General features: G+C 58.4%; 2 protein-coding genes across 3 annotated transcripts; one reads left to right on the top strand and one right to left on the bottom strand.

Moving 5' to 3' along the window:
• Positions 1–418: 418 nt before the first annotated feature.
• Positions 419–5,244, bottom strand: Rtp5 (receptor transporter protein 5 (putative)). Its single transcript, XM_004868512.4, has 2 exons — positions 3,753–5,244; positions 419–2,099 (listed from the first exon to the last, which is right to left on the bottom strand). The coding sequence occupies exons 1-2, from the start codon at positions 3,968–3,970 to the stop codon at positions 635–637; spliced, it is 1,683 nt and encodes a 560-aa protein (XP_004868569.1). The 5' UTR covers positions 3,971–5,244; the 3' UTR covers positions 419–634.
• A 4,243-nt stretch (positions 5,245–9,487) lies between these two features.
• Positions 9,488–22,227, top strand: Pdcd1 (programmed cell death 1). 2 transcript variants are annotated; one of them, XM_004868514.4, is made up of 5 exons: positions 9,488–9,689; positions 14,580–14,927; positions 15,182–15,343; positions 15,977–16,011; positions 16,406–22,227. In XM_004868514.4, exons 1-5 carry the CDS (start codon positions 9,614–9,616, stop codon positions 16,634–16,636), a joined length of 852 nt encoding a protein of 283 aa, XP_004868571.2. In that variant the 5' UTR covers positions 9,488–9,613; the 3' UTR covers positions 16,637–22,227. The 2 variants fall into 2 exon arrangements, with proteins under 2 accessions (XP_004868571.2, XP_004868572.1); XM_004868515.4 differs by having other exon boundaries at positions 9,494–9,689; positions 16,403–22,227.
• The last annotated feature ends 1,039 nt before the right edge of the window (positions 22,228–23,266 follow it).

The following is a 23,266-nucleotide window of genomic DNA, read 5'->3' as shown; positions in this document are numbered from 1 at the left end:
AGCCCTGGGCTCAACGTTCCCCTTCCAAAAACTCGGCAGTCAACAAAGGTCACCCTTGTCTCAGAGCTGGGGTCCCAGGAGAAGAGGGACAGGGTGGCTGGACACTGCCTGGCTGGGACCCCCATGTGCCCCAACCCTTGCTATGGAAACTGAAGTCTCCCAAAATGGAAACCCAGAGGTGATCCTGAGAAGCAGGAGAATCTCCTGGCTGCTGTGCTAGCTGGTCGCACAGGGTGCCCCGCCACTTGCTGGGCTCCCCCTGCAGTCTGGATGGAATGCAGATCACCCAGGAAGTGGGAGGTAGGGGTGATCTTTTCTGGAGTGGCAGGAGCCCAGCAAGGGGCCTGCCCCAAAGCCCTGTGTCCGCATAGCAAGGACACTGACCCCTCCTGGGTGGAAAGGCAAGGCTGGCCCCAGCTGCAGAGCTTGGTTTTGTTTTATTGAGCTTAATACATGTTTACAGTTCACAAGACACTCACAGTGGACGTCCACAAAACCATCACTCATGTAAAGAAAGGGACCAAGGACACAAAACAGGGAAGAGGGCGCCAGAAGCTGGGTGTGGGCCGGGGACATTTAGCCAGGGTGAGCCTGCAGAGGGCATGGCAGGGCTGCCAGAGGGGGTGTTGGGCCCCTACAGGCCAGCGAGGTTCAGCTTGTACATGCAGAGCAGCCACAGCGCACAGATGGTCACGGACACCCAGACCCAGAAGTCCTGGTGGCGCTCAGGACGGGGCCTGCGGCGGGCCCTGCGGTGGCCGGCACCTTCCTCCCTGATGGACTTGCCGAACCCAGACCTCGGCCACCTCCTCTTATGGTGGTGGAAGGTGACAAAGCCACAGCGCTGGGGGTCACCAGGGCCCATGCTCCCTGCTATCCTGAGGACTGAGGATGGGATGGTGATGGAGCCCCGGCTGACGACGCTGGACACCAGGCCCTCTGCGCTAGCTCCCTTCTCTCCGCCTCTGGCGATGTCACTGAAGGAGTCCTTGCCTTGGGCGTGGTCAGTAAAGGCGAAGGGGAAGGTGACAGATCCCTCCTTGCTGTCAGCTCCGGGCTCTGCTCGGGTCTCCAGAGGGGAACTGTGACCATCAGTGGCCTGGCTCTGGCCTCCATCTCCCCTCCCGCTGCCCTCAGGGATGTAAGTGAGGGTGTTCTGGCCCCTGAAGATGCTGGTTAGAGATAAGGGGAGAGTGATGCAGCCCTCCCCATTGGCCAGCAGGCCAATGACGTAGGACACAGAGGGAAAGGAATTCCCAGGAGCCAGGCAGCCGACACTGAAGGAAATGGGGCCCTGGCCCTTAGCCGTGCCAACAGGGCTGGGTGGGGAGTCCTGGCCTCCAAAGAGGAAGCCCGGGAGCTCAAAGGTCTCCAAGATGCTGCCCTGGCCAGGGAAGACGGGAGCCTTAAAGTACACTGGGATGCCCTGCCCCTCAGGCACAGCCCCAGAGCCTCCCACCAGGCAGATGGAGCCCTGGCCAATGACCTCCTCCAGCACTACAAGACTGTGGCCATTTGAGGTGTCCACGAGGGAGAAAGGAATGGTGACCATGGGGTCACCCTGGTCAAAGAAGTCGCTGTCCTCAGGGAAGGGATCCTCCATGAAGTCGATCACTAAGATGGGGATGGTGACGGCTTTGTGGCCCCCGGCACGTTTGGCCAGGGGGCCTCTGCCAGGGTGGAGCAGCTGGCCCTGGCCAGATGTGGGAGCCTCACCACCCTGGCCAGAGCCCCTGCCTCCCCAGGCTTCCATGCTCACGGCCAGGAGCCCCGCAGCAGGCTCAGGCTCCGTCTGGAGGAAGCAGACACCCAGATCGCAGGCCTCGCAGCCATCCCCAGCACGGCTGTTGGAGCCCTGTCCAGGGCTGTCCCCATAGCAGGTCTGCAGGACGTGCACAACCAGCTCTCGGAGGAGAGGCCGGATGTGGGAAGGGCTCACGTGGCATTCCCCAGGGGCCTCCGGTGGGCACAGCCTGCACTTCGGGCCCCACAGGCGCATCCTCACATGCCCTCGGCGGTGGTCCCTGTCCCACCATAGGCGGAAGAGAATTCGCACATGGGCAGAGCCCCAGAACCAGGGACAGCGGTTGCACTGGAGCCTGTGGGGAGAGGGAACAAGTGAGTGGAGGAGAGGGAACCCTGAGCTGCGAAGAGACCCCACACGGAGCCCACGGGGCTCTGCTGGGACCCCACCATCTGGCCGCTTGACACCCCTGGTTGGTCCCACATCCCATGCTCAAACCTCAAACCTCATTCACCAAGCAGCAGGGTAGGCTGAGGTGGGCCTGTGCTCCTCCCACCGTATCCCTGCAGCCCTTGCCTGCTGTCTTCACCCCTCTACCTGAAGCCCAGTGCTCAGAGGGACTGAGCACAAGTGACTCCCATCACTGGCACAGAATCGGCCCTCTGACATCTTCGAGGCACCTCTGCTGCTTGTGGCTTGGGGTTAGCAGGTGTCAAATGCAGCCCACCTCAGGTGGACAGAACGAGAGTGAGGCCCAGTGGCCCTGGCTCAGCAGGCAAGGTGCTGGGGGGATGAACCTTGATGAGTCCCCATCCCAAAAGAAGGGGCAATTCCATCTTCCACTCATCAGCTGAAGGAAATCAAGTCAAGGGCACCTGCATGCACAGCATGGGAAACTTCAGGGAGCCCTAGGCAGGTTCAGCCTGACATAGACCCACAGAGTGCATGTGACTCTCACAGTGTTTGCCAGTTGACGGGAGCAAGACGCCTGGGCACCTGTCCCCTTGACCAAAAGAAACCAAGCTTGCGGCCCTGGGGGAAGGGGCTGGGCTGCTTGCCCTGAGGGGGAGCCTGGACAGCTTCTGGCCATGCAGGGAACCCTCTTCCCCAAGACCCTGCAGTGCCCTGCTGCACAACTTCAGCCTCCTGGAAGCCTGCCCTTGTGGGGGCTTTGGGGTGGTGGAATTGTCCTCCATCCACGTGGACATAGCTCCTGCCTGAGGGATGAACCTTCTGACTCCCTTAAGTCTGATCCTTGAGCTTGGACAGCAGGGAGCGGGGAGTGTTTCCTGCCCCCCAGCCCTGTCCCTGCCAGCCTGCATGGGCCCCACCCCAGTGTGTTAGGTCCACTGTGCATCCGGGCTCTGAGGTAGCGATGCCTCCCGGGGAGAGGCTTCACTGTCCCAAACTGAAACGGCAGAACCTAGCGTGCTCTTGCTCCTGCATTTCAAATGCCGAGGAACTGTGGTATCTACATCAAAGGGCAGGAAAAAAAAACCCTCTGCCCAGGGACGCATGTACCTGGCCAGAAGCCTGAGGGTTCCCTACAGGGCCAGGAATGACTGGCAGGATGGAGAAGCCCATGGCATGGGCCATGCCCCTGCTACACTGACAGAGGCTGTCATCATGCCAGCCTCCTACCCAGCCCCCACTGCACCCCGAAGCGAGGCTGGGGAGGCTCTCCAGCTCCTCAGGCCAAGCCCTGCCCAGCTCCCCTCTGCCCACAAGATGCCGCAGCAGGGCCTGCAATCCTAAGCCTGCGCATCTGAGGGCAACGTTGGCCAGAGGGGCCAGAGTGAGCAGAACAGACCCCATCTCACCCACCTCCATTACCCAGAAGGGACCCGGAGCACCCAGCCCCACCCACCTGTTGACAAGACCAGGCCAGGAAGAAGCCCTGCTTCTGGTCCCAGTGATACCTGCCCCCTTGGGGACCAAACCCAGCTAGGGTCAATAGGAAACATCGTCAGCCCTCTCCCACTTGCGGGAGCCCCAGCCCTCACCGCACCTTGAAAGCCCCTTCAGCCAGTACTGGAGACTACCGCTGTCCAGGTGCCCAGAGGCCAGGTTCTCCTGGGGGTGCAGGACCCAGAGGTCCTGGGGCTTCTTCTCAGCCATGAGCTGGGCAAAGGTGCTCCCCCACACGTCTGTCCCAGGCCTGTCCATGCTGCTGCCAGGATGCGCAATGCAGGCTGACCCACTCGGACCTAGGGAAGCATCCTGCATCCGGGTGTCAGCCAATCAGCTGCCTTGACAACAGCACGATCTCCATGGCAACTGGGTTTGTCTCAGAAACAGGAAGCAGAAAGGAAAATCACCGCATAACAAAATCACCCAGGATCCCACCACCCAGCGATCATCAATCAGCATGACGCAGTGGGCACACTGGCATCTGTGTACCCAGCCATGCACCTTCCTTTAGATACGTTCACACTCGTGAGTAGGAAGTCGTGGAGACACACCTGTGGAAATCCTCCACTCTGTAAAGCGGGCCTCAACGACTATTTTAGGACATTCATCCAGGGGCCAAAGTGCAGCCTCATCACAAGTGACTGTTTGTCCCATGCCCATCATGTCACAGGGCTGTCAACCCTACACCAGAAATGACCTCTCATCCACTCTTGCTGAATGCCACAAAGCCCACGGCCTGCAGCCACTGAAAAGCTTGCCCTCAGGTCCCTTTGGCACTCCCCTCTTGACTCCTGGCCATTTCTCACAGCGTGTATTTCAGTAAATTTCCTCAGGCACTCATTCCATTCCTGGTGAGTTCCCGAAGCCAGCTTTATGCTGCACACATTGCAAGCGGTGCTCTGCCAAGTCCTCTGAGGGTCAGGTGTTCTGCTCCCAGGCCGCAAGTTGCAGTCCTGCCTCAGTCCTGAGCACCGTGGAACAGGGTCTTCCTCACCCTAGGCCCCAAGGCCCCAGCCTTCCCCTGCCCTTTGCTGTTGGTCCAACTGCTGCCCCATGTGGTGGGGCACCACCTCTGGGGAGCCCTGGGCATTTCGGATCAAGCTGCTGCTTTTGTGTGTTCTACTGACTAAATGTCAGAATTTCGTGTCACTCATTTTGTGCGTGTGCCCAGCTCCACCTGCCTTCCCTGGTTCTCTATGAGACTCAGTCACACCTCGTGCATAACAGTAGTTTGTCAGAGCACAAGAGTTGGGGACAGGACAGGCCACCACTGGGCAGAGTGGGCAAGTGAGTGCAGTCCTCATGTGTTGGGGACGAGCTCAGAGCAGAGCAGAGCAGCCTGAAGAAGGTGTCCTCAGGGTGAGGGCCGAGTGTGGTGCCTCCTCCCTCAGCATTCTCAGGGTGCTGCAGGGGGCAGCCCCGACCCTGGCTCAGGAGCACTGAAGGTGAGGCTCTCTGCACCACTCAAGAGCCAACCTGTCTGTGGCTGCTGATGGCAGCCAGAGTGACCAAGGCCATGAGATGCTGGCCTGGGGCCATGGAAACGTCAAATGTCCTTTGTCCCTGACACCCACAGGCACAAAGTTCACACAGACAGCTGCCATGCCTGGCACATCTCTCTCAGCAAGGACGCACCCCCAGCCCTCAGAGGTGGCTCAAAGGACAGGTCCCCCAGTGACTAAGCAGGCTTCAGGAGACCCTGGCAGGGCTCATGCAGCGGGACCCCCCACACCTGTGGCCCTAGCAGAGGGAAGCATTCACTCAGTGAGCCATCTTGCTTGTCCAGTGCAGTCCAGACCTGACCTCACCATATCGTCCAGCCAATTTTGAGGACCACTCCTGCCACCGCTTGGCGGGAGACACCCCCGCTCCAGCCCTGGGCCCGGTCACCAGTGCTGTCTGCCCTGCCCCACCCTCCCCCAGCTGAGCCCTGGCTGCCTACCCTCGCCTGCGCACCTGCCTGCTGTGGACAGATCCTCTCTCCTCCCACCCTGCTCCTGTGTGAGCCTCAGGTCACACCATCACTGTCAACATGCCCAGTCAGCACAGCTGTCCCCAAAGCCATCCGCACTTCCCGGGGCTGGGCAGGGCCACCCACCTCCCTCCAGCCCCAATCACACACAAGACCCCCACTTGCCCTCTGTCGCCCCCTCTCTGGCCTCTCCCTGAGCAGTCACCTTCCATTTTCCTCCCAGTTCACCAACTCCCTCTTCCTCTTTGTCCAGTCTGCAGCTAGTTCAGTCCGGGCAGTTTCCTGTTTTCTCCCAGAAACTTCCTTGCAGCTCCCTTTCAGACACAACACGTCCTCCCCTGCAGTTAGGCGTGGCAGCAGGCATGAGAGGGCATCTCGGGATGTTCCCCTAGAAAGGGTCCTCAGTGTGGGCTCACATAAGCTGCCATGAGCCTACTGCTCTCTCCTTTTGCTCTTTCTTCTGTTCATGGGGGCAGAGATGGTGGCCAGTGCTGTAGCAGCCATGAGGTGCCCTTGGGGCCGGAAGCCAAGCCCTGAGGGAGCAGAGCACCAGGAACATGGCCTCCAGGGTTCCAGTTCAGGTGAGAATGTACCAGCTGCTGTGTTCCCTGAAAACACTGTTCTCTGGGGCTTTGATCATCACCCCACTTGGCTGCAGCAGTCAAAATGGAATCCTAGGTCCTGGGGTTCACTGCTTGCTTGTTTTAGGTCATTGTGTGAAGTCCCTAGAGGGTCTGGTCACAGTCACACAAGCTCCAAGGGGACAGCTTCGGCCGCTCCTTTCCTCAGCCTCAGTCCAGGCTCCTGGCTCCCTCCCCACCGCCCACCTGCCCAGTGTCTCTGTTGCCCTGCAGACTCCATGGTTCCTGAGACCTAGTCAGGCTCAATACTGGGAAAAGCCTTAGGGACGGGACTGGCCACCACCCAGAGCAGCCTTGGGGACTCCAATGCCAGCCCTTAAGAAATGCAGGGAGCAACACATCCCAGACTTCTCCAGACACAGGGAACAGCCTTGGGGAAGCCTCAGCTGCACACCCATTAGGACCCAACGCCCAGACAGGCCTCGCAGAGGCCACTTCCATGCCAGCCAGCACAGTGGCCAGCCACAGATACAGTCCTGGTGTTCTCGTGGCCTGTGCTTCGAGCCCTTGCTGCAGGTCCCTGCCATGCTCTGAGTCAGAAAGGGACAGAGAGGGGCAGAAAGTCTTTGTGGGGAGCACTGGACTCACCTTTCATCCCCAAAGACTCAGCAAGGATGGCCAGGCTTCCCGGCCACCGCACAGCCAGCATGTGATCTGGTCCAGGCTCTGCGGGGCCAGGGCCCCACTCTACTCCTAGGGGCATTGCTGTTCAGGAGGGACAACCTCCAGCCCAGAGGCCATGGTCCTGCCACAAGTGCACACAGCACACTCACCTGCACATACGCGTACACACACACACGCTCATACACACATACATGTACAAGTACCCACAAACACCTTTGAAAATTGAAGCTGTAAGTGCACACTTGAACTACTGAGCACACTCTAGGAAGCTACAAAGCAGGAGAGAGGGGCCCAGGAACTGCTTCTCCTCCTCCTGGGGCCTTCCCTCTTCAGTAGGGTAAAGTGCGGGAATACCCCTTTCAGCTTTTTAAAATTCCATTCCTAAATTGGCAGATACATTATCTGCTCTCTCTTTAACTTCTGGGAAATGTTGCAGACACACGATGAACAGAAAGTTTTATTTGCAAACACTATTAACCATTTCCTGTTCCAACCTCAAGGCACCTGTGAAGCAGGCTGCATCTCTGGCTGGGCCTGGGTGTCCTGTGGGCGGCCGCTCCTGGACGGGACTCACTGGGCTGGGGCGCGGGCTGGGATGCTGCTGCCACCCACATTACACCACGCAGAGAGTTTCAGCGTAGCCCCGTTTCCTGCACTTCCCCAGCCTGTGCCCATCCTGGGGACGGAAACTTCCCGCTGCCTCCGGAGCACCGGGGATCCCTGTCCCCCGTTGGCACTGCCTCCTGTTTCTAACCACGCCTTGGAAACCGGAGGTCGGAGGCCCTGGGGAGACTTCTAGTGGGGCCCAGCAGGGTCTCGGACCTCAGCCTCTTCAGTGCCTAGCAAGAGAGACACTGCAGAACCTCCCTGCACAACCGCAGAGGGCGCATGGTGTGCGGCGGGACTGCGGGACTGGGCCAGGCGCACACATGCCGGGCCTCCTCCAGCTGCGGGCCTCACTCAGCTCCCTGTCCTCACTGCAGTCTGTGGTATGAACAGTCCATGTTTACTGAGTCACACCTGCCCCACCCTAGCAAATCTGGTGGACTCCAGTTCCTGGGGATCATGAAGAAAACCACTGTGATGTCCCTGTGGGTCTGGCTGGGAACCCCAGCTTTTCTTTCTCAGTGTGTTTTCAGGGTTTTGGGCTGCGGTGCCCGAGTCTGTGTGGCGAGTCTGGCGCCATTGTCCCTCTTCACTCCAGCACACGACCCTGCAGGCACAGGAACGCATAAAGCCCAGGCAGTGGGAGAGTCGTGCCCTGGTACAGCGCTGCCTGCAGTTCCACAGATCCCTGGAGAGCAGCAGGCAGTGCACCAGGGTGTGGGCTGGCACGTGCACGGGGCCTAGGCTGAAAGGGTGACACACCCCAGGGAGCTGCCTATTGTCCCAGGCCCCTCCCAAGCAGGGTGCTATCCGGCTGCCCCATGCCTGCGTCTGGAGGAGTCTTCCCGGTTAGGAAGAGAGGCTGGGGAGGGTGACTGGCCCAGCCAGCCCCAACTCCCCGGGGTCCGGCCTCTGTCACAGAGGAAGGCTCCAGGGAGTGCTGGGGACTGGGGGCGGGGGTCCTGACCAGAACCCACCCAGGCCCTTGCCACTGGCGCCCTGTGAAAGGCCCAGTGCCCTGATGTCCTGAAGGCCTCACCGCCGTGCCCGCAGCGCGAGGCCAGGAGTGGCCTCGTTCACCTTGCTCACAGACCCGCTTGCCACTGCCTCTGATGCTCTTTTTCCATGGCTGCCCCCACTGACGGCCAGCATTCACTTCATTCTCACATCGGCCTGTCCGGTGCCTCCCACTGGGGCACAGCTGGCAGGCAGTTTCCAGCCTGCAGGTTGTTTCTTATTTCAGCTTCATCACTAATATCAGCAGTTTCGTTCCTCTTAGTTTCCACTCTGTAATAACAGCGTAAAGCAGGCCGCAGTGAAACAACCGAGCCAGCACGCAAAGGATGGAGGAGACAGTATCCGGAGGATGGCCTGGGGGAAGCTTCCCACCCGGAGGCTGAGGCCACTGACCCGGACTGGGGCCTGGTGAGGCCCTCGGAGGCAAAGGGACATGGCCCGGCAAGGGTCTCAGCAGAGGACAGTGGGTCATCTAGGGAGCCCATAGGAGGGCGAGTGCCCTTAAGGGGAAGGGGCCCAGGGCTGCGGAGCCCAGGCAGTCAGCGCCTGCCTATCCCCAGCCCAGGGGGTCGTCCACCACAGCTGTTCCCCTCCTGGCCCCGCTGGACCCCAGTGGTTCAAACCCTGAGGCCAGCAGAGAGCTGAGGGCTGCTCTGCACCAGCCAGGCTGGGAGGACAGGAAGGTCCAGCTCCTTCCTGCAGCCCAGAGCCCCCAGGGAGCACCCTTCCCGAGCAGGAGGAGGGGAGCGAGGGGACGCAGACGGCAGCTCCGGGGGAGCGGGAGGAAACCACAAACCACAGGGAAGAAAATGGACAGAAACTGCCCCAGCAGGGTGACAGCGGGAAGACCCACGCGGGGCGGGGCGGGGCGGCAGCTGCCTCGCCGGCCTGCTGCATCTCTCTGCCCTGCCGCTGTCCCCTCCCACCCTTCCGGAGTCCTCTCTCCTCCCCCGACTCCTCCCGCAGCTCTCCCCGCCCCTGTGGAGGTGGAGGAAGAGGGGGTGAGGGCCCAGCGCAGGTCCCCTCCCTCCGGCCCGACCTGGGGCAGTTTCCTTTCCGCTGCCTGAGCCGACGGGAGGTGCGGGCTGGCACTCGGGCATGCGGGTCTCTCAGGTGCCCTGGCCGCTCACCTGGGCGGTGCTGCAGCTGGGCTGGAGGCCGGGATGGCTCTTAGGTAGGTGGGCGCGTGGCGTGGCCAGGCTGGGGCAAGTCGGGGCCCTCGTCCCTGTCAGTGGGGACCCGTCCCCAGCACCGCAGACCATCCTGGGTGGCTTTGGCAGCCAGGGGCCCTCTCTGGGCTCTGACTGGGCCCCTCCTTGCTGTCGGGCAGGCAGGAGCTCTCTCCCCCTAGGCTAGTCCTGGGTTTCACAGCCCTCTCTGTGAAGCCCGGCTTCACTGTCCCTGGGCCTGGGTATGCCCTGTCTGCGCTGATTTCCTGGAATGGGGGCAGACTCTTGGCAGGACTGGCAGCTGCTGTTGGCTGCAACAAAGGTGGCCCAGGGTATGGCCTCCAGGGGGCCAGGCACGTTTCTGGGTGTCCACAGGAGGCTCTGGGGCAGCAGGGCCTCAGTTCAGGCCTAGCCTCTGAGCCCCTGGCAAGATCACCCACTTGGAAGAGAAGAGACCCCTCCTGTCTGTGCCCCTTGTCCTTCTGCTCTGGGCCACCAGCCTGGCCTGGGAACGCAGCTGAGGGCCCAGGTTCTCTCTGAGCCTAGCAGGGCATGTAAGGGTGGCCACTGCTGCAAGGACCTAGACCGGGTGAGGCCCACCCATCCAAGTGTCCTCATGTGTCCAGGCCCCGGCCCTCACTGCTGCTGGCCCCTCCCTGACTCAGCCCTTTCATGCCCCACATGACCTTCGTGCCTCCTCCCGGGACCTTCTTGACCCTCCATGCTGATACTCTAAGGAAAGCCGGGGTCACTCTCAGGACCCTGTGGAGGACACAGACTGGAGTCAGTGGTCCTGGGGTCCATGGGGGCCTTGGGAGGACAGCCTAGCTCCTGCTGTGCGCGTGGAGTTCACATGGCAGTGGGACCCTTGGCAAAGCAATGTCCTGCTTGTCCTGTCCCCAACCCAGCACCCTGGCTACAGGGATCCTCTTGTTCCTGCAGTCTTCCTGCCTAATTTGCTTAGTGTATTCATCTTGGTCTTCCCTGTGGGCAGCGCCCATTTTCGTGTGTATTTCGTGAGATGCCCCAAACCCAGCAGCTTGGAATGGTAGGAAGTGAGACCTGGGCATGTGTTCAGAATGAATCTCCCTGCATAGCTTTGGGCCTCTGGCATTGTGGCACCTGGGCCTTTGTTAGCAGCTGCTGTGACAAAGCCCTGAAGGTGGCACCTTGGGACTCTGAGCCTGGAGGTCTGTGGTCAGGCTGTCCTCGGTGTGGCCCAGGCCACCTTGGGGTTCTTGGCTGGCAACAGCATCTCCCCGACCTCACCCTCATCCGTGTGTGTGCGTGCATGTGTGTGTGTGGCCATGCATGTACCTGTGCCCCCTTCCCAAAAGAGAGCCAGACCTCGGGGTACCTAGTGACTGGACAAGCCCCTTACTGACTAAGCACCTCTCAGGTTGATCCTCCCGCTAGGCTGCTCCTCTGGGCACGGGGTGATGAGTAAGGGACCTGTCCAGTCACCAGGGACCCCAAGAGCCCACCTGGTAATGCTTTTAGCACCCCTAGATGGTCCTGCTAAAATAAGATGTGCAGTGGCCACTGTGACACATGTCATCTGTGAAGTCACCTCTGAGCTTGCCCCTTCTTGGCCTGGGACACAATGTCCTCTTGTCAGCCCCTTCCATGGCTCCCAGGGAAAGCCACAGACTGGCACAGAAACAGCCTAGACTCCACTTTCCCCAGGAACCAGGCGGTGGTCACTTCTGAATGTTACCTTCCTGGGGACTCGTGACCTGCTGAGAAGCCAGGAGGCTTCCTGGAGGAGATCCCTGACTATGTCCATTTCTGTTGCTGTAACGGAACATACCGGGTCTATGTAAAGAGTAAAAGTTTGTTCCACTCAAATTCTAGAAGCTGGGAGTCCAAGGAAGGGCCCACTTCCAGATACTCTTAGCACATGACTTGGGCAGTTAAGAGTCCAATGCTGAACCGTGGAAAAGCGTTAAACCATGGTTGGCCTCAGAGGGAGCTCTGGGAAGGCTGGGCTGGGGCTGGCAGGCTAGGGCTGGCAGGAGGCCAGTGTCCCCTCCAGTCCCCATGCTGGGCTCCCTGGGCAGGAGGCCTGGCACAGGTGATGGGGTACTGTGTTCTAGCCCCACCCTCAGCCAGCAGCCAGGGGGCAAGGCGATGCCTAGTCACTCAACCCAAGGGCTCCCAGGAGGTCCCTGGTGCCAGGGTCCTGGTTTGAGGCCCACCGGCTGAAAGACAGAGTGATCCAAGCAGAAAAGTGAGTGGGAAGGACTGGGCTGGGCCTAGACCCACAAGAGAAGGCCCCATGTAGGGGGACAATGGGAAGCCCAGGGGCAGAGGAGGCCACCAAACTGTGACCTGGGGGCAAGGGCCAGAACCACGGAGAGACAGGGTGAAGACTGGCCCCAGGGCTACACACTGAGCGCCAGCCAGAGCCCGCCTGGAGGGCAGAGCCTGTGAAGGAGAGAACGTGGCTCCCAGGGGTGGACCCCGGCCTGACCCCAGGGCCTCTGCAGTTATCTGGTGCTCAGGGTGTGGGGATGTTTGGAGGTCCTGACGTTGGACCCAGACCTGGCAGTGGATTTGGGGGCCAGAGGGGTACGTCCAGACTGGGGGTCACTGCGATGGCTTGGGAGGGGACCCTGCTTTCTGAGGGGCCCCAGAGGAGGGGACCACAGGATGTTGCCACCCTGATGCAGCCTTCGAGGGGCCTCTGCTGGGGGTGTCAGGCCCAGAGCCAAGGCGGCCACAGAATAGATCCAGAGGCACCGAGTCTGCTGCGGCCCAGGGTATGACCTCCAGGGGGGCAGGCACAGCTCTGAGAGTCCCCAGTGGATTCTGCGGACAGTGGGGCCCTGGTTCAGGAGCCCTGGCCTCTGAGCCCCTTGAGGGACCATCCTCCATGAGGATAAGGGACACCCCAGCCCATGCCCCTCACCCTTCTACCTCTGGTCTAGCAGCCGGGCCTGGGAACTCGGCCTGGGGCTCAGGTTCCCTCCAGGCCTTGCAGGACATGAGATGGGGTTGGCAGCCACGGGAAGGGTCCAAACAGGGTGGCACCCAAGCATCCAGGCACCCTTATATCCCAAGGCCCCAACATGCACTGTGGCTGGCCGCTCTGACTTGGCCTTTTTTGGCCTTTTTTGAGACAGGGTCTCACTTTGTAGTGCAGGCTGGCCTTAAACTCACTATGTAGACCAGGCTGGCCCCAACTCCTACCGATTCTCCTGCCTCTGCCTTCCGAGTGCTGGGGTTACAGGTTGTGCTGCCACACATAGGTAGACTCGGCCCCTTCGTGTCCTGCTAGGAGTAGAACTTGAGGCCTCAGACATGCTAGGAAGCACTCTACAAGAGGCCTTGCACTTGAGATTCTCCTGCCTCAGCCTCATGAGTAGCTGGGATCGTGGGCATGTATCACTACGCTGGCCTACTGGAGGTCTTCAATAAAAGAACTTCTATTTCTTGAATTATGTGAAGAAGAGGCCTACTGGCACCAACAAGGGAAATCCCCAGTCTGACCTGCTGGACAGCATGTGTGTGGTGGGACAGTTCAGGCGGAGGCAAGGCCTGCTGTGGCCTGTGGTGTCTGTGTTGCTTCAATGCAGAAGGGACTTGCTAGAGGGCACAACCCCCGCGCTGGCTCTCTGGTCCCTGTCTGTCCATCACAGGCAGGCAGCAGGAGAGAGGAGCACTAAGCTGGGTGAGTGTAGCCCACCTGCCACCTGGCATCTCCCATACCCAGCCCCACCATGGACAGATCCTTCCAAATAGCCACTTCCTTCCTGAACACAGGCGCTGGTCTCAGACAGCCATGCGCCACTGTGAGGCCAGCTCTCGCGCTGCCCCCAGAGGTCCCACTGTCCCTGGAAGAGGACCCGTAGCCATGGCAACCACAGCCTTCTCCTGTCACTGTGTGGGAAGCCAGGCCCAGCCAATACTGTCACCCAGGTTGGAGCCAAGCCAAACAGCAAGGGAAGGAAGGAGGGAGGTGTAGAGTGGACACGAGGGGCAGACAGAAAGGGACACAAATGACAGCCGTGGCCACAGCCATGCATGGCATGCTAGGATGGATGCTGCTGAGGAGCAGGAGGACTGCTGCTATACGGCCACTCAGTGGGGTGGGAAACAGCCTGTCTCCTGTGTGACAAGGGAGACCTTGGGTGCGGCTGTCAGAGTGCTGACCCCATGGAGGTGTTCACTGCGGGGCAAAGCCCAGTGCAGCAGGTCTCGAGGCCACCTACTCCAGACCCTGGGCCCTGACATCCATCTCTGTGTTGCCAGGACGGGGAACCTCTGCTGGGGGTTCTTAGCATGGAGGCCGTGTGCAAATGCAGGATGTCTGTGAGCACTCGTGCATCAGGGGGCTGGGCCTGAGCCGCTGCTGGGAGCCCAGTGCCCCAGCAGAGCCCTGGTTGCTGTGGTCCTGAGAGGCAGGGCCATGGGCTCCTTTCTGTCCCCCGTGGAGCAGTGGCCCGGCTGGCCTCTGTGCCTCGTGCTGTGACCGCCAGTCCAAGGTCCTACTGGAAGACCCAGGCCTTATGCTGCCCCCAGGGCTGCACTGCCCATGTGAGTCTCCCCGGTCCTGCTGAGGGCCCCACTGCCCCACCTACCCAGCCTGCTTCCTGGTGATCATTCCCCCGAGGGCAGACAGCACCAGGCCAGGCCACGTGAGAACCGCACAGGACCTGTGCCTGCCCAGGAGATGCATAGCCTGCCTGGGGGCAGCAATCTGGGGTCAACGGGGAAGGGGGCTAAGATCCTCAGGACAACATTGGCCCCAGGTCAGGGCTGGAACCATCAACAAAGTCAAAGAAAGGGGCTTCCGTGGGGTGACCGCCCCATCCTGGCAGCGTGCAGGAGAGGCCCAGGGCCTGCCTGGCTGCCAGCGCCTTCTCACAGCACTCTTCTGCCGTTCCTCTCAGACCCGCCCAACAGGTCCTGCAGCCCTTCCTTCTCCCCAGCGCAGCTCTCAGTGCCCGAGGGTGCCAATGCCACCTTCACCTGCAGTTTCTCCAACTCATCAGAGCACTTCGTGCTAAACTGGTACCGGCTAAGCCCCAGTAACCAGACCGACAAGCTGGCTGCCTTCCCCAGGGAGAGCAACCTGGACCCACGCTTCCAGGTGGCCCAGCTCCCCGATGGGCAAAGCTTCCAGATGAGTGTCCTCTCCGTGCAGCGCAATGACAGCGGCATCTACCTGTGTGGGGCCATCTCACTTCGGCCCAAGGCGGAGATCAGAGAGAGCTGCCGGGCAGAGCTCATGGTGACAGGTGGGGCAGGGCCCCTCGCCTGGGAAGCCCCCAGCCCAGATGATGGGGGGAGGGCTGGGCCTACAGCAGAGGGGCAGGCACCTCTGTGCGTAATGTGCCTGGCCCTCTTCCCAGCTGCAAGACAGGGGCCAGTCACCACAGGCCCAGCGGGGACAACCCTTGAGCCTTGAAGACAAGGCGGGTGCCCCTGAGTGTGGAGACACACTGCAGAGTCCCTCACCACAGTCCCTGACTCCTGTCTTTGGGGTCCCCAGAGAGAATCCTGGAGCCCCCCACAGTGCACCCCAGCCCCTCGCCCAGGCCGGTGGGCCACCTTCAAGGCCTGGTTGTTGGGGCCATGAGTGTTCTAGTGGGCATCCCTGTGCTGCTGCTGCTGGCCTGGGTCCTGGCTGCCGTATGCTCCAGGGCTGTGCCAGGTAAGTTTGTCACAGATATGCCACCTCCCCTAGGCCTCAGACCCCAGGTCATGTCTTGCCCTTGATGGCCTCTGCTTCCTGCCCAACGCCCGACATTTCCTCTTATAAAGCCACGTAGCTGACTACCATGAGCGCCTGTGTTACCACCCCTCACACACACACACACCCTGGCCACCGTGAGGGCCTGTGTCACTACACATTGCACACAAATACTTGCCCACCATGAAGGCTTGTGTCACCAAACCCCATATAGTCTCTTATCCCCATCAGGGCCTGTTCCAGCACACCCCACACACACTCTGACCCCCATGAGAGACTGTATCACCGCACTCCAGACGCACACACACGAGGTTGCCATGTGCCATGTGCCTAGGGCACGGGGCTTGCGTCCCTGCAGCAGGCACAGGTGAGGCGATGGTGGCCCACCTGAGGCTCCCATTGCTCCTTTGGAAGCTTGTGATCTGAGGAAGACATGGTGTCCCTCCCAAGACCCACCCCCTCCAGACCTGAAAACCCCAGGACCAGCCAATGAAGCCCTCCGCTGCCCCACCCAGATGGGGACCCAGGCTAAGACCCTACTCCCCAGAGGAGGGTTGGCATCAGCCACTTGATTCCAAATGTGCTTCTCTGCAGAGGCCGAAGGAGCTAGGAGCAAGGAGCAACCCCGGGTAAGTCCGGCCCCTGCCAAGGCATCCACCCCCACACTGGCAGCTCCCACCCACACCCTCCCAGGCCCCCAGAGCAGTGTTGGTGGGCCCCCTCCCACTGCCCCAAGGCCTATTGCCTGAGTGCCACGAGGTCACTAACCCTGTGCTGGGCAGTAGGGAACAGGAAAACACAGTTTGGAATCCTAAGTCTGCCAAACTGTAGGACTGTTTAGAGGGGGAAACTGAGGCAGAGAGGAGTGGCTGTGCCCCTAGCCACACAGAGAGGGACAGTGAGGGGACAGCCATCAGGCCCGGGTTCGGCAGCTGCTCTTAGAAAGGGGACAGGGTTTGGGGCAGGGGGCGCTGGCCACTGCTGGGGCTCTGCACCAACAACCCTCCTCTCTCCCTAAAGAAGGAAGGCCCCTCAGCAGTGCCCACCGTCACCATGGACTATGGGGTTCTGGACTTCCAGGGCCGAGAGAAGGCCCCAGAATGCCCTGCCCCCTGTGTGCACACAGAGTATGCCACCATCGTCTTCCCTGAAGGGCTAGGCGCCTTGTCTCCAGGCCTCAGGACCTCTGCGGGTGGCCTCCAGGCCCTCCGGCCTCCAAGACAGCAGGACGGACACTGCTCCTGGCCCCTCTGACGGTCTTCCTCGGAAGCCCACGTCCCACAGGCCCTCCGCGGAGAGCACAGGGCAGGGCAGTCAGATGTCGGCCAAGCAGGGTGCTAGGCAGTGACAGCCCTGCTCCTGCGCCAGCCCCATCCAGGACAAGCCTCCCCGTGCTCACCACCAGCTGAAGCAGCCGCATCCCTCTCCCTGGCATGGGGGTGGGCATAGCCATGGGTGTATCCTGGTCGGGCCAGAGCTGGCTGGGCCTGTGCTTCTGAGTGCCGTGGTTGCGCACTGCCAGGGGCTCAGGTGCTGTCCCGGTGGACTCTGGGAACTCTGGCTGGGAGCTGCCCACCACAAGGGGATGCCACCAAAAGCCAAGTGCAGTGCCTGCGGGTGCCCACAAGGTGACCTTGCTGGGCCAAGAGCATGGGAGGGGCCGGGGATCCTTGTGCCCACCCAGGCCCGGAGAAGTTTCCACGAAAGAAGGAAGAACTTCTGGCTGCAGTGGGAAACTCCTCAGATTTCTCTCCAGAGGGAAACCAAGGCATGTGGGGAACAGGCAGCCTCGAAGCTGTCCCCAAGGACACAGCTCGCCCCAGCCCTGCTCACCCAGGCTAGGGTGCAGGACAGGGCCCCACCCAGCTGTGGGGAAGGGAGGTTCCAGGCAGGGCTGGGGCGGCACAGGTTGTCCCCATTCAGTGTTAAAGAGGCCTGGGCGGGCTCCCATCCAGGGTGAGCAAAATTGCACAGTGGGGCCAGGAGCCCTTTCCCTTTGGTTCTGCGGAGTTATAATTAAACCATGATGAAAGCCTTCCGAGTCCTGTCCTATGCCTGCAGACCATGCAGCAGGGCTCATCTGAGGCTCAGGGAGGCATGGGCGGTGGCCCGAGGCAGGCGTATCCCCGAGGGCCTCATCTCTGCCCTCACACAACCTCAGGTGTGGGAAACCTTGCTGAACTAGGGCGGTAGCCTGTCCTAGTCACTTTCTTCATCGCTGGGACAAAATAGCCAATATCCATAACTTGAAGAGAGGCTAAAGGTTTGACCATGGGGTCAGCCAGTTTCAAGGCAGGAAGGTACAGTGGAAGGCCCTGGCAGAGGAGAGCTGCTGAGCCAAAGGATGAACTGGGGAGTTAGCTAAGTCAGCTGTGAGCCGCATAATCCGATCACCTTCCCAGCCCCAGGCATCCTCAGCCAGCATGCGTGTCCACATGTGTCCCCAAGCATCCCCAAGCATATGCCTATATCCCTCCTGCTGGGCTCTGCCCCCACCTAGGAGTCCTGTGGACAGGGTGTGCCTGGCGTGAGCCATCACCACAGGTGAGTGGGCGGCTCCAGGCCTCCAGGCCAGAGGGACTGTGGCCTCTGCAGAGCTTCCCCTCGATGGGCACACATGCTCCAAGCCCACCACCTCACCAGGTCTTGGCTGCCATCAACAGTGCCAGGCAGGCACCCCTGCTACAACTGTCCCCCTACTCTGAGCTCCCTGAGCAAAGTGGGGTCAGCACACCCCAGACAGACAAAGAGGCCAAGGTCCTGTGGGCGCTCACCAAGGTGGCACAGGGAGCAAAGCCCAAGCTCTCAGACAGTAGGGGCTCAGGAGGGCGACCCCAGAAAGCTAAGCAGAAACCCAGTGCCAAGAACCTGGTCAACCCAGGGTCCCGAAACAAAGGCTGCCCTGGGCTCAGTCAGGATACCCTGCCTCAGCAGCCCTGGGTGAGATGGGACAGCTGGACAAATGTGCGGGACTGCTGGAGAGCCATCCGACACAGGAAAGACCAACCCAGGACAAATGGGGACTCACACAAATGTCTCTGTGTTGAAGACATTTCTTCCTGCTCACTATAGGTTCAACATCATCCCAATAAACTCACATTTCTGGAACTATAACTTGCTTGTTTGTTTGCAGTACCCAGAGCCTTCCCAGAGCTACCTCATCAACCCTTTTTTATCTTTTATTTTGAGACAGAATCTCACTAAGTTACCCAGGCTGAGCTCTAACTTCTGATCCTCCTGCCTCAGCTCCCAGAATGCTGGGACTAAAGCCCTACACCACCAAGCCTGGCTTGGAACTGTAGTATGTCTATACATGTGTGTGCATGTTGCATAATACCAATGTGCATGGGTGTTGCATACATGCCTTGCATGTGCACAATGTTGCATATATATACCTATGTGTTTCCACACATGTTGCTCACATGCTTATGTGTGTGCACATATGAATGCATGTTGTTCATATATCTGTGAATACATGTGTGCATGGATGCTGCATCCTTATCTGTGTGCACACATGTGTACGTGGATGTCCCTAAGCAGTGGAAGGACATCCAGTTTACTCATAATGTCACAGGGAAATGACTCCCAACCTGTTAGATGTCAAATGTGCCAAGTTCATATCTCTGGGTACCTGAAAAATGGATGAGGACAAAGGAGGTTAAGGGCAGGAAAGGTTTATTGAGAGAAAGCGTCTGAGAGACAGGAGGGCTCCTGAAAGTGAGCTGTCACTGAGACTTTGTCCAGGGGTAATTTGTACACAAAATCATAACCTGACTAACTATGGGTCGAATACAATCAACTTATAGGATTACAAGAATAGGAGCTTAGCTAATATTTGTTCAATAGGGAAGCAAAGCACATAGCAAGGGTATATGGTGGGCAACACTAACTTCAGTTTATCTATAACTTCTTCCTTTTTTTTTTGGTACCGGGGATCGAACTCAGGACCTTGCACTTGCAAGGCAGGCGGCGGAACCACTGAGCTAAACCCCTGGCCCTCTATAACTTCTAATGGAGAAAGAACAATGACATTCCAGGGAAAGGATGGGAATATGGGTCAGGCTGTTCTGGTCTCACACTATGCATCTGATGCCTTATCTGGGCTCCCTGGACCAGGTGGCTCCCTGGTGCTGATTACAGTTTGATCTGAAGCTGCTGTCTTTTCTAGGGAGGCTTGCAGGACTGGCTCTCTTCCAATTCATCTCCAGCCACAATTTGGATGCGACTCCTCTTCTGCACTGACTCCGCTGAGGGCCTGGTCCCTCTCTGACTGCCTGTTAATGTCTATATAACTTAGCTGTTCATGGTACAAGTAAGGAAAATATAAATTAGAACTTCTCCTGCAGACTAGCAGAAGTCTGGACCAGACAAGAGCTGTTACCAAGGCTGTGGGGGACAGCCAGCCCAAGCCGGGGAGCAAAGCACTTCCCTTGGCCACGTCTGTCTGGCAGAAGCACATCCCTGGTGTCACTGGCGGCACTGTGAAGTGACAGGGCACACAGAGGCTCACTGCACTGGGCTTTCCAGGGCAGGGTCACCCGGAGCTGGCCCCCAAGTCCCCATCAGCTGGGGCCCTGCCTCGCGGAGCACCTCGCCTGGCAGTGGAACCGGGCTGCTCTGGACCTGGGCAGGGGATGTGTCAGGGGCAGCTCCGCATCCCAGGACAGAAACACAAGTTGGTCGTGTCCAAAAGACAGGGTTATCTGAGCATCAAAAAAGAGCCAAAACTGCTGGGCAGGCATGGTGGTAAACGGCTACAATTGTAGCTCTCTGGGAGCCCGAGATGGGAGATGGAAAATCTGAACCCAGCCTGGGCAACTTAGTGACTTGTCTCGAGGCATAGTTAAAAAACAAACAAACAAACAAACAAACAAAAAACCAGGTTGGGGATGCACTTCAGTGAGAAGGCCCTAGGCTCGATTCCCAGAACCACAAAAAAATGTAATTGCTTAACATGCTTTGTGTTTAAAAGAACATGAGTTCAAATCGATACTCAACAGAAAGGCAAGGCGGGGGGAAGGAAGTGGTCGCGCAGCCACCGCCGCTCTCGCTCTCGTCGGGCCAGGCTACCGGCTGGTGGCAGCGGCTCAGATAAGAACGGAGAAAGCGGCGCGGGCCAGTCAGCACTTCGCGTCCGACTTCCCGGAAAGCAGCCGCTCCTCGCACTCATTTTTTCCGTCCCCTCACCCTGCCCGGGCGCTTGCTCACGGCCGTATCTTCCCACACTGTCCCTCGCCACGCTGGGTGCCTCACTCCAGCAGGGACGGTGGCTGCAGGAGGGCCGGGTGTGGCCAGATCTCGGCCCGTGGGTCTGAGGGTGGCGAAGTATCCTGAACAGAAGCAGTCTCACCCCAGGCTCCCAGGGCCTCTGGGGAGGGGCTGGGGGCCTCTGCCCAGGGTAGGGGCCCCCCACCCCCCACCCTCAGTCTCTGCAGAGGTCGGGATTGCGGTGTCCTGCAGGGGGCGATGCAGGCTGTGCAGCCATGGCTTTCACCCCAACCCTGGCCGGCCTCACTGTTTCTCTTGCAGATGGTCCTGACCTTTTCCTTGTGTCCTTTGACCCCAACCCAACCACCTACTCACCGTGGGGCTCCTCAGGAAAGCTGGCCCAAAGGGGTGGATGCAGGGAGCTGCACAGGTGTGACATCGCTCCACCCGCCACCTTGTCGCAAATCTGTGATTGCTTCTGATTCTTGTCTGATTCTTTGATTCTTATCTCAATTTAAGTCCAAAAATAAACTGTCGTCATGTGCATGGAATATTGTTCAACCATGGGAAGGAATGAAAGTGTGCTCCTGCATTCACAGCTTTACTCACAACAGCCCCAGTGCCTGTCAGCGGGTGAAGAGACAAACACATGTGGTCCACTCACATGACCAGAGGAATACTGGTCAGCCCTGAAAAGGGAGGATCCTGCTACAGCACAGATTACCCCTGAGGACAGGATGCAGAGTGAACTAAGCCAGTCACAAAAGTACATTGCAATTTGCTTCTGCAAGACCCACAAAGCACCGTAGTCAAAGTCATATCAAGAGCAGAATGGTGGTGCCTGGAGCTGGAGAGGGGATGGGGTATTCGTATTTACCAGGAACAGAATTTCAGGGTTACAAGATGAAGAGTCAGGTTGGAGGTCAAGTGGGGTCCCTGAGGCTGCCCCTGGACTGGGTGCAAGGAGGGGTGGCCATCCATGAGTGGACCCAATGGACCCTCGCTGTGGACTCGGTCATCTGCTGAATGACCACATGGGTTCCCGGGCACAGCCACAGCCTCCCGTTGGGCAGCTTGGTACCAGGGCAGCGTGCCCGCATCCCAGGCCCCATGGCTGCTCACCTGTCAAATACTGTCATCCACTTCCTCTTTTCTTACTTGTAGAGCTTTCATAGTGGTACTTTCAACTAACAGACTTTATTTTTTAAAATAGTTTTGGGCTTGCTGAAAAGGAAACAGACATCCCTCATCCCTGCCCCAGACACACTTGCAGATGCATGCTTGGCTCCAGTTAAGGGGCCCACGCTGCCAGCCACGGAGGACTGTGAGGACAGGGACCTCACCATATGGCACAAAGCACGTCCACAGCCCTGCAAACTCTCACCTTCCCCTCCCCTGAGGCCTGATCCTTGCCTTTTCCAGAATGTCATGCGGTTGGAATCATGTTTTTCAGATGGCTTCTTTCTCTTAGTAATATACACTTAAATTTCCTCCCAGTCTTTTTATGGCTTGACAGTCCCTTTTAAGGTTGCCTAATATTCCACTGTCCAGTCGCACCAGTTTATACTTGGCTTCTGATGGACAACTTGGTTGCTTCCACTTGTTATCAATTATGAATAAAGCTGCTATAAATGTCATGTGCAAGTCTCATGTGGATTTATGTTTTCAATTCATTGGGTAAATCTGAGGAACACAACTGCCAAGTTTTATGGTCAAAATGAGTTAATTTCTAAGAAGCTCCCACTGCCTACCAATGCACCTATCTGCACCCCACCCTCCAGCAGCCCCAGGTGCCTGGTGTGGTCCAGGCCTGGTCTCTGTTCCAACGAGCTTTTCCCCAATGACACACGATGCCCATGCGTGCACTGGCCATCTGTGCATCCTCGTTGGTGAAGTCTGTTTGGAGCTTGTGTCTATTTCTTTTTTTTTTTTTTTTTTTTTTTTTGGCACCAGGGATTGGGTCCTTGTGCTTGCGCAGCAGGTGGCAAAACCACTGAGCTAAACCCCTGGCCCAAACTGAATCCATTTCTTAATCAATTGCTTATGTACTCATTGTTGAGGTTTTTGGCTTTTTTTTTAGCTCTCGGAGTATTTTGGATGCTAGTCCTTTATCAGACACAGATTTTCCAAATATTTTCTCTCAGTCTGGTTTGTCTTCTCACTCTCTTAAAAGTACCATGTATGTGAACTTTTCTCGTCATTTTCCTCCAGGGACCAGGCCCTTTTTCCCCAGCTCTCTAGTGTCCTCTCCTCCCAGGGGAGGGATGTGCACTTCCCCAAGACATAGGAAGAAGGGGACCAAAGGTACCAGGAGCCTGTAAAGGGCAAGGGCACGCTGCTGTCCTCGCGAAGCATGGTGTGGGATTTGGGCCGACAGTGCTGGACAGAGTTCACTGGAGAAGCCATCTAGACCTGAGATTTTCAGATTTTAAATCATGGATTCAATTTCTTTAAGATTCTTAGTTTTTCTATTTAATATTGTGTCAGTGTTAATAAGTTATATTTTCTAAGAATTGTCCATTTCATCTAAATTCTCATCTATTGACATAAAAATACTCATGATGACTTTTTGAAATCTTTGGCTATCTGTATGACCTTTAGTACATGCTTTCACATTCCTGAAACTGGGGTTTTGTTTTTGGTTTTGGTACTGGGGATGGAACCCAAGGCCTTTGC

Source organism: Heterocephalus glaber, unplaced genomic scaffold, assembly GCF_053883595.1.
Source record: "Heterocephalus glaber isolate CG9 unplaced genomic scaffold, H.glaber_assembly_v1.0 deba00001226, whole genome shotgun sequence".
Classification (NCBI taxonomy): Eukaryota; Metazoa; Chordata; class Mammalia; order Rodentia; family Bathyergidae; genus Heterocephalus; species Heterocephalus glaber.
Note: the sequence above shows the minus strand (reverse complement) of the source record. Positions and strands in the feature narration are given on the sequence as shown.

Coding starts and splice junctions, on each gene's coding strand:
- Pdcd1 (XM_004868515.4), top strand. CDS start 9,614: ATGCGGGTCTCTCAGGTGCCCTGGCCGCTCACCTGGGCGGTGCTGCAG. Junction 9,690..14,579: donor GAGGCCGGGATGGCTCTTAG/GTAGGTGGGCGC, acceptor CGTTCCTCTCAG/ACCCGCCCAACAGGTCCTGC. Junction 14,928..15,181: donor GGCAGAGCTCATGGTGACAG/GTGGGGCAGGGC, acceptor TGGGGTCCCCAG/AGAGAATCCTGGAGCCCCCC.
- Rtp5 (XM_004868512.4), bottom strand. CDS start 3,970: ATGCAGGATGCTTCCCTAGGTCCGAGTGGGTCAGCCTGCATTGCGCAT. Junction 2,100..3,752: donor TGGCTGAAGGGGCTTTCAAG/GTGCGGTGAGGG, acceptor CTCTCCCCACAG/GCTCCAGTGCAACCGCTGTC.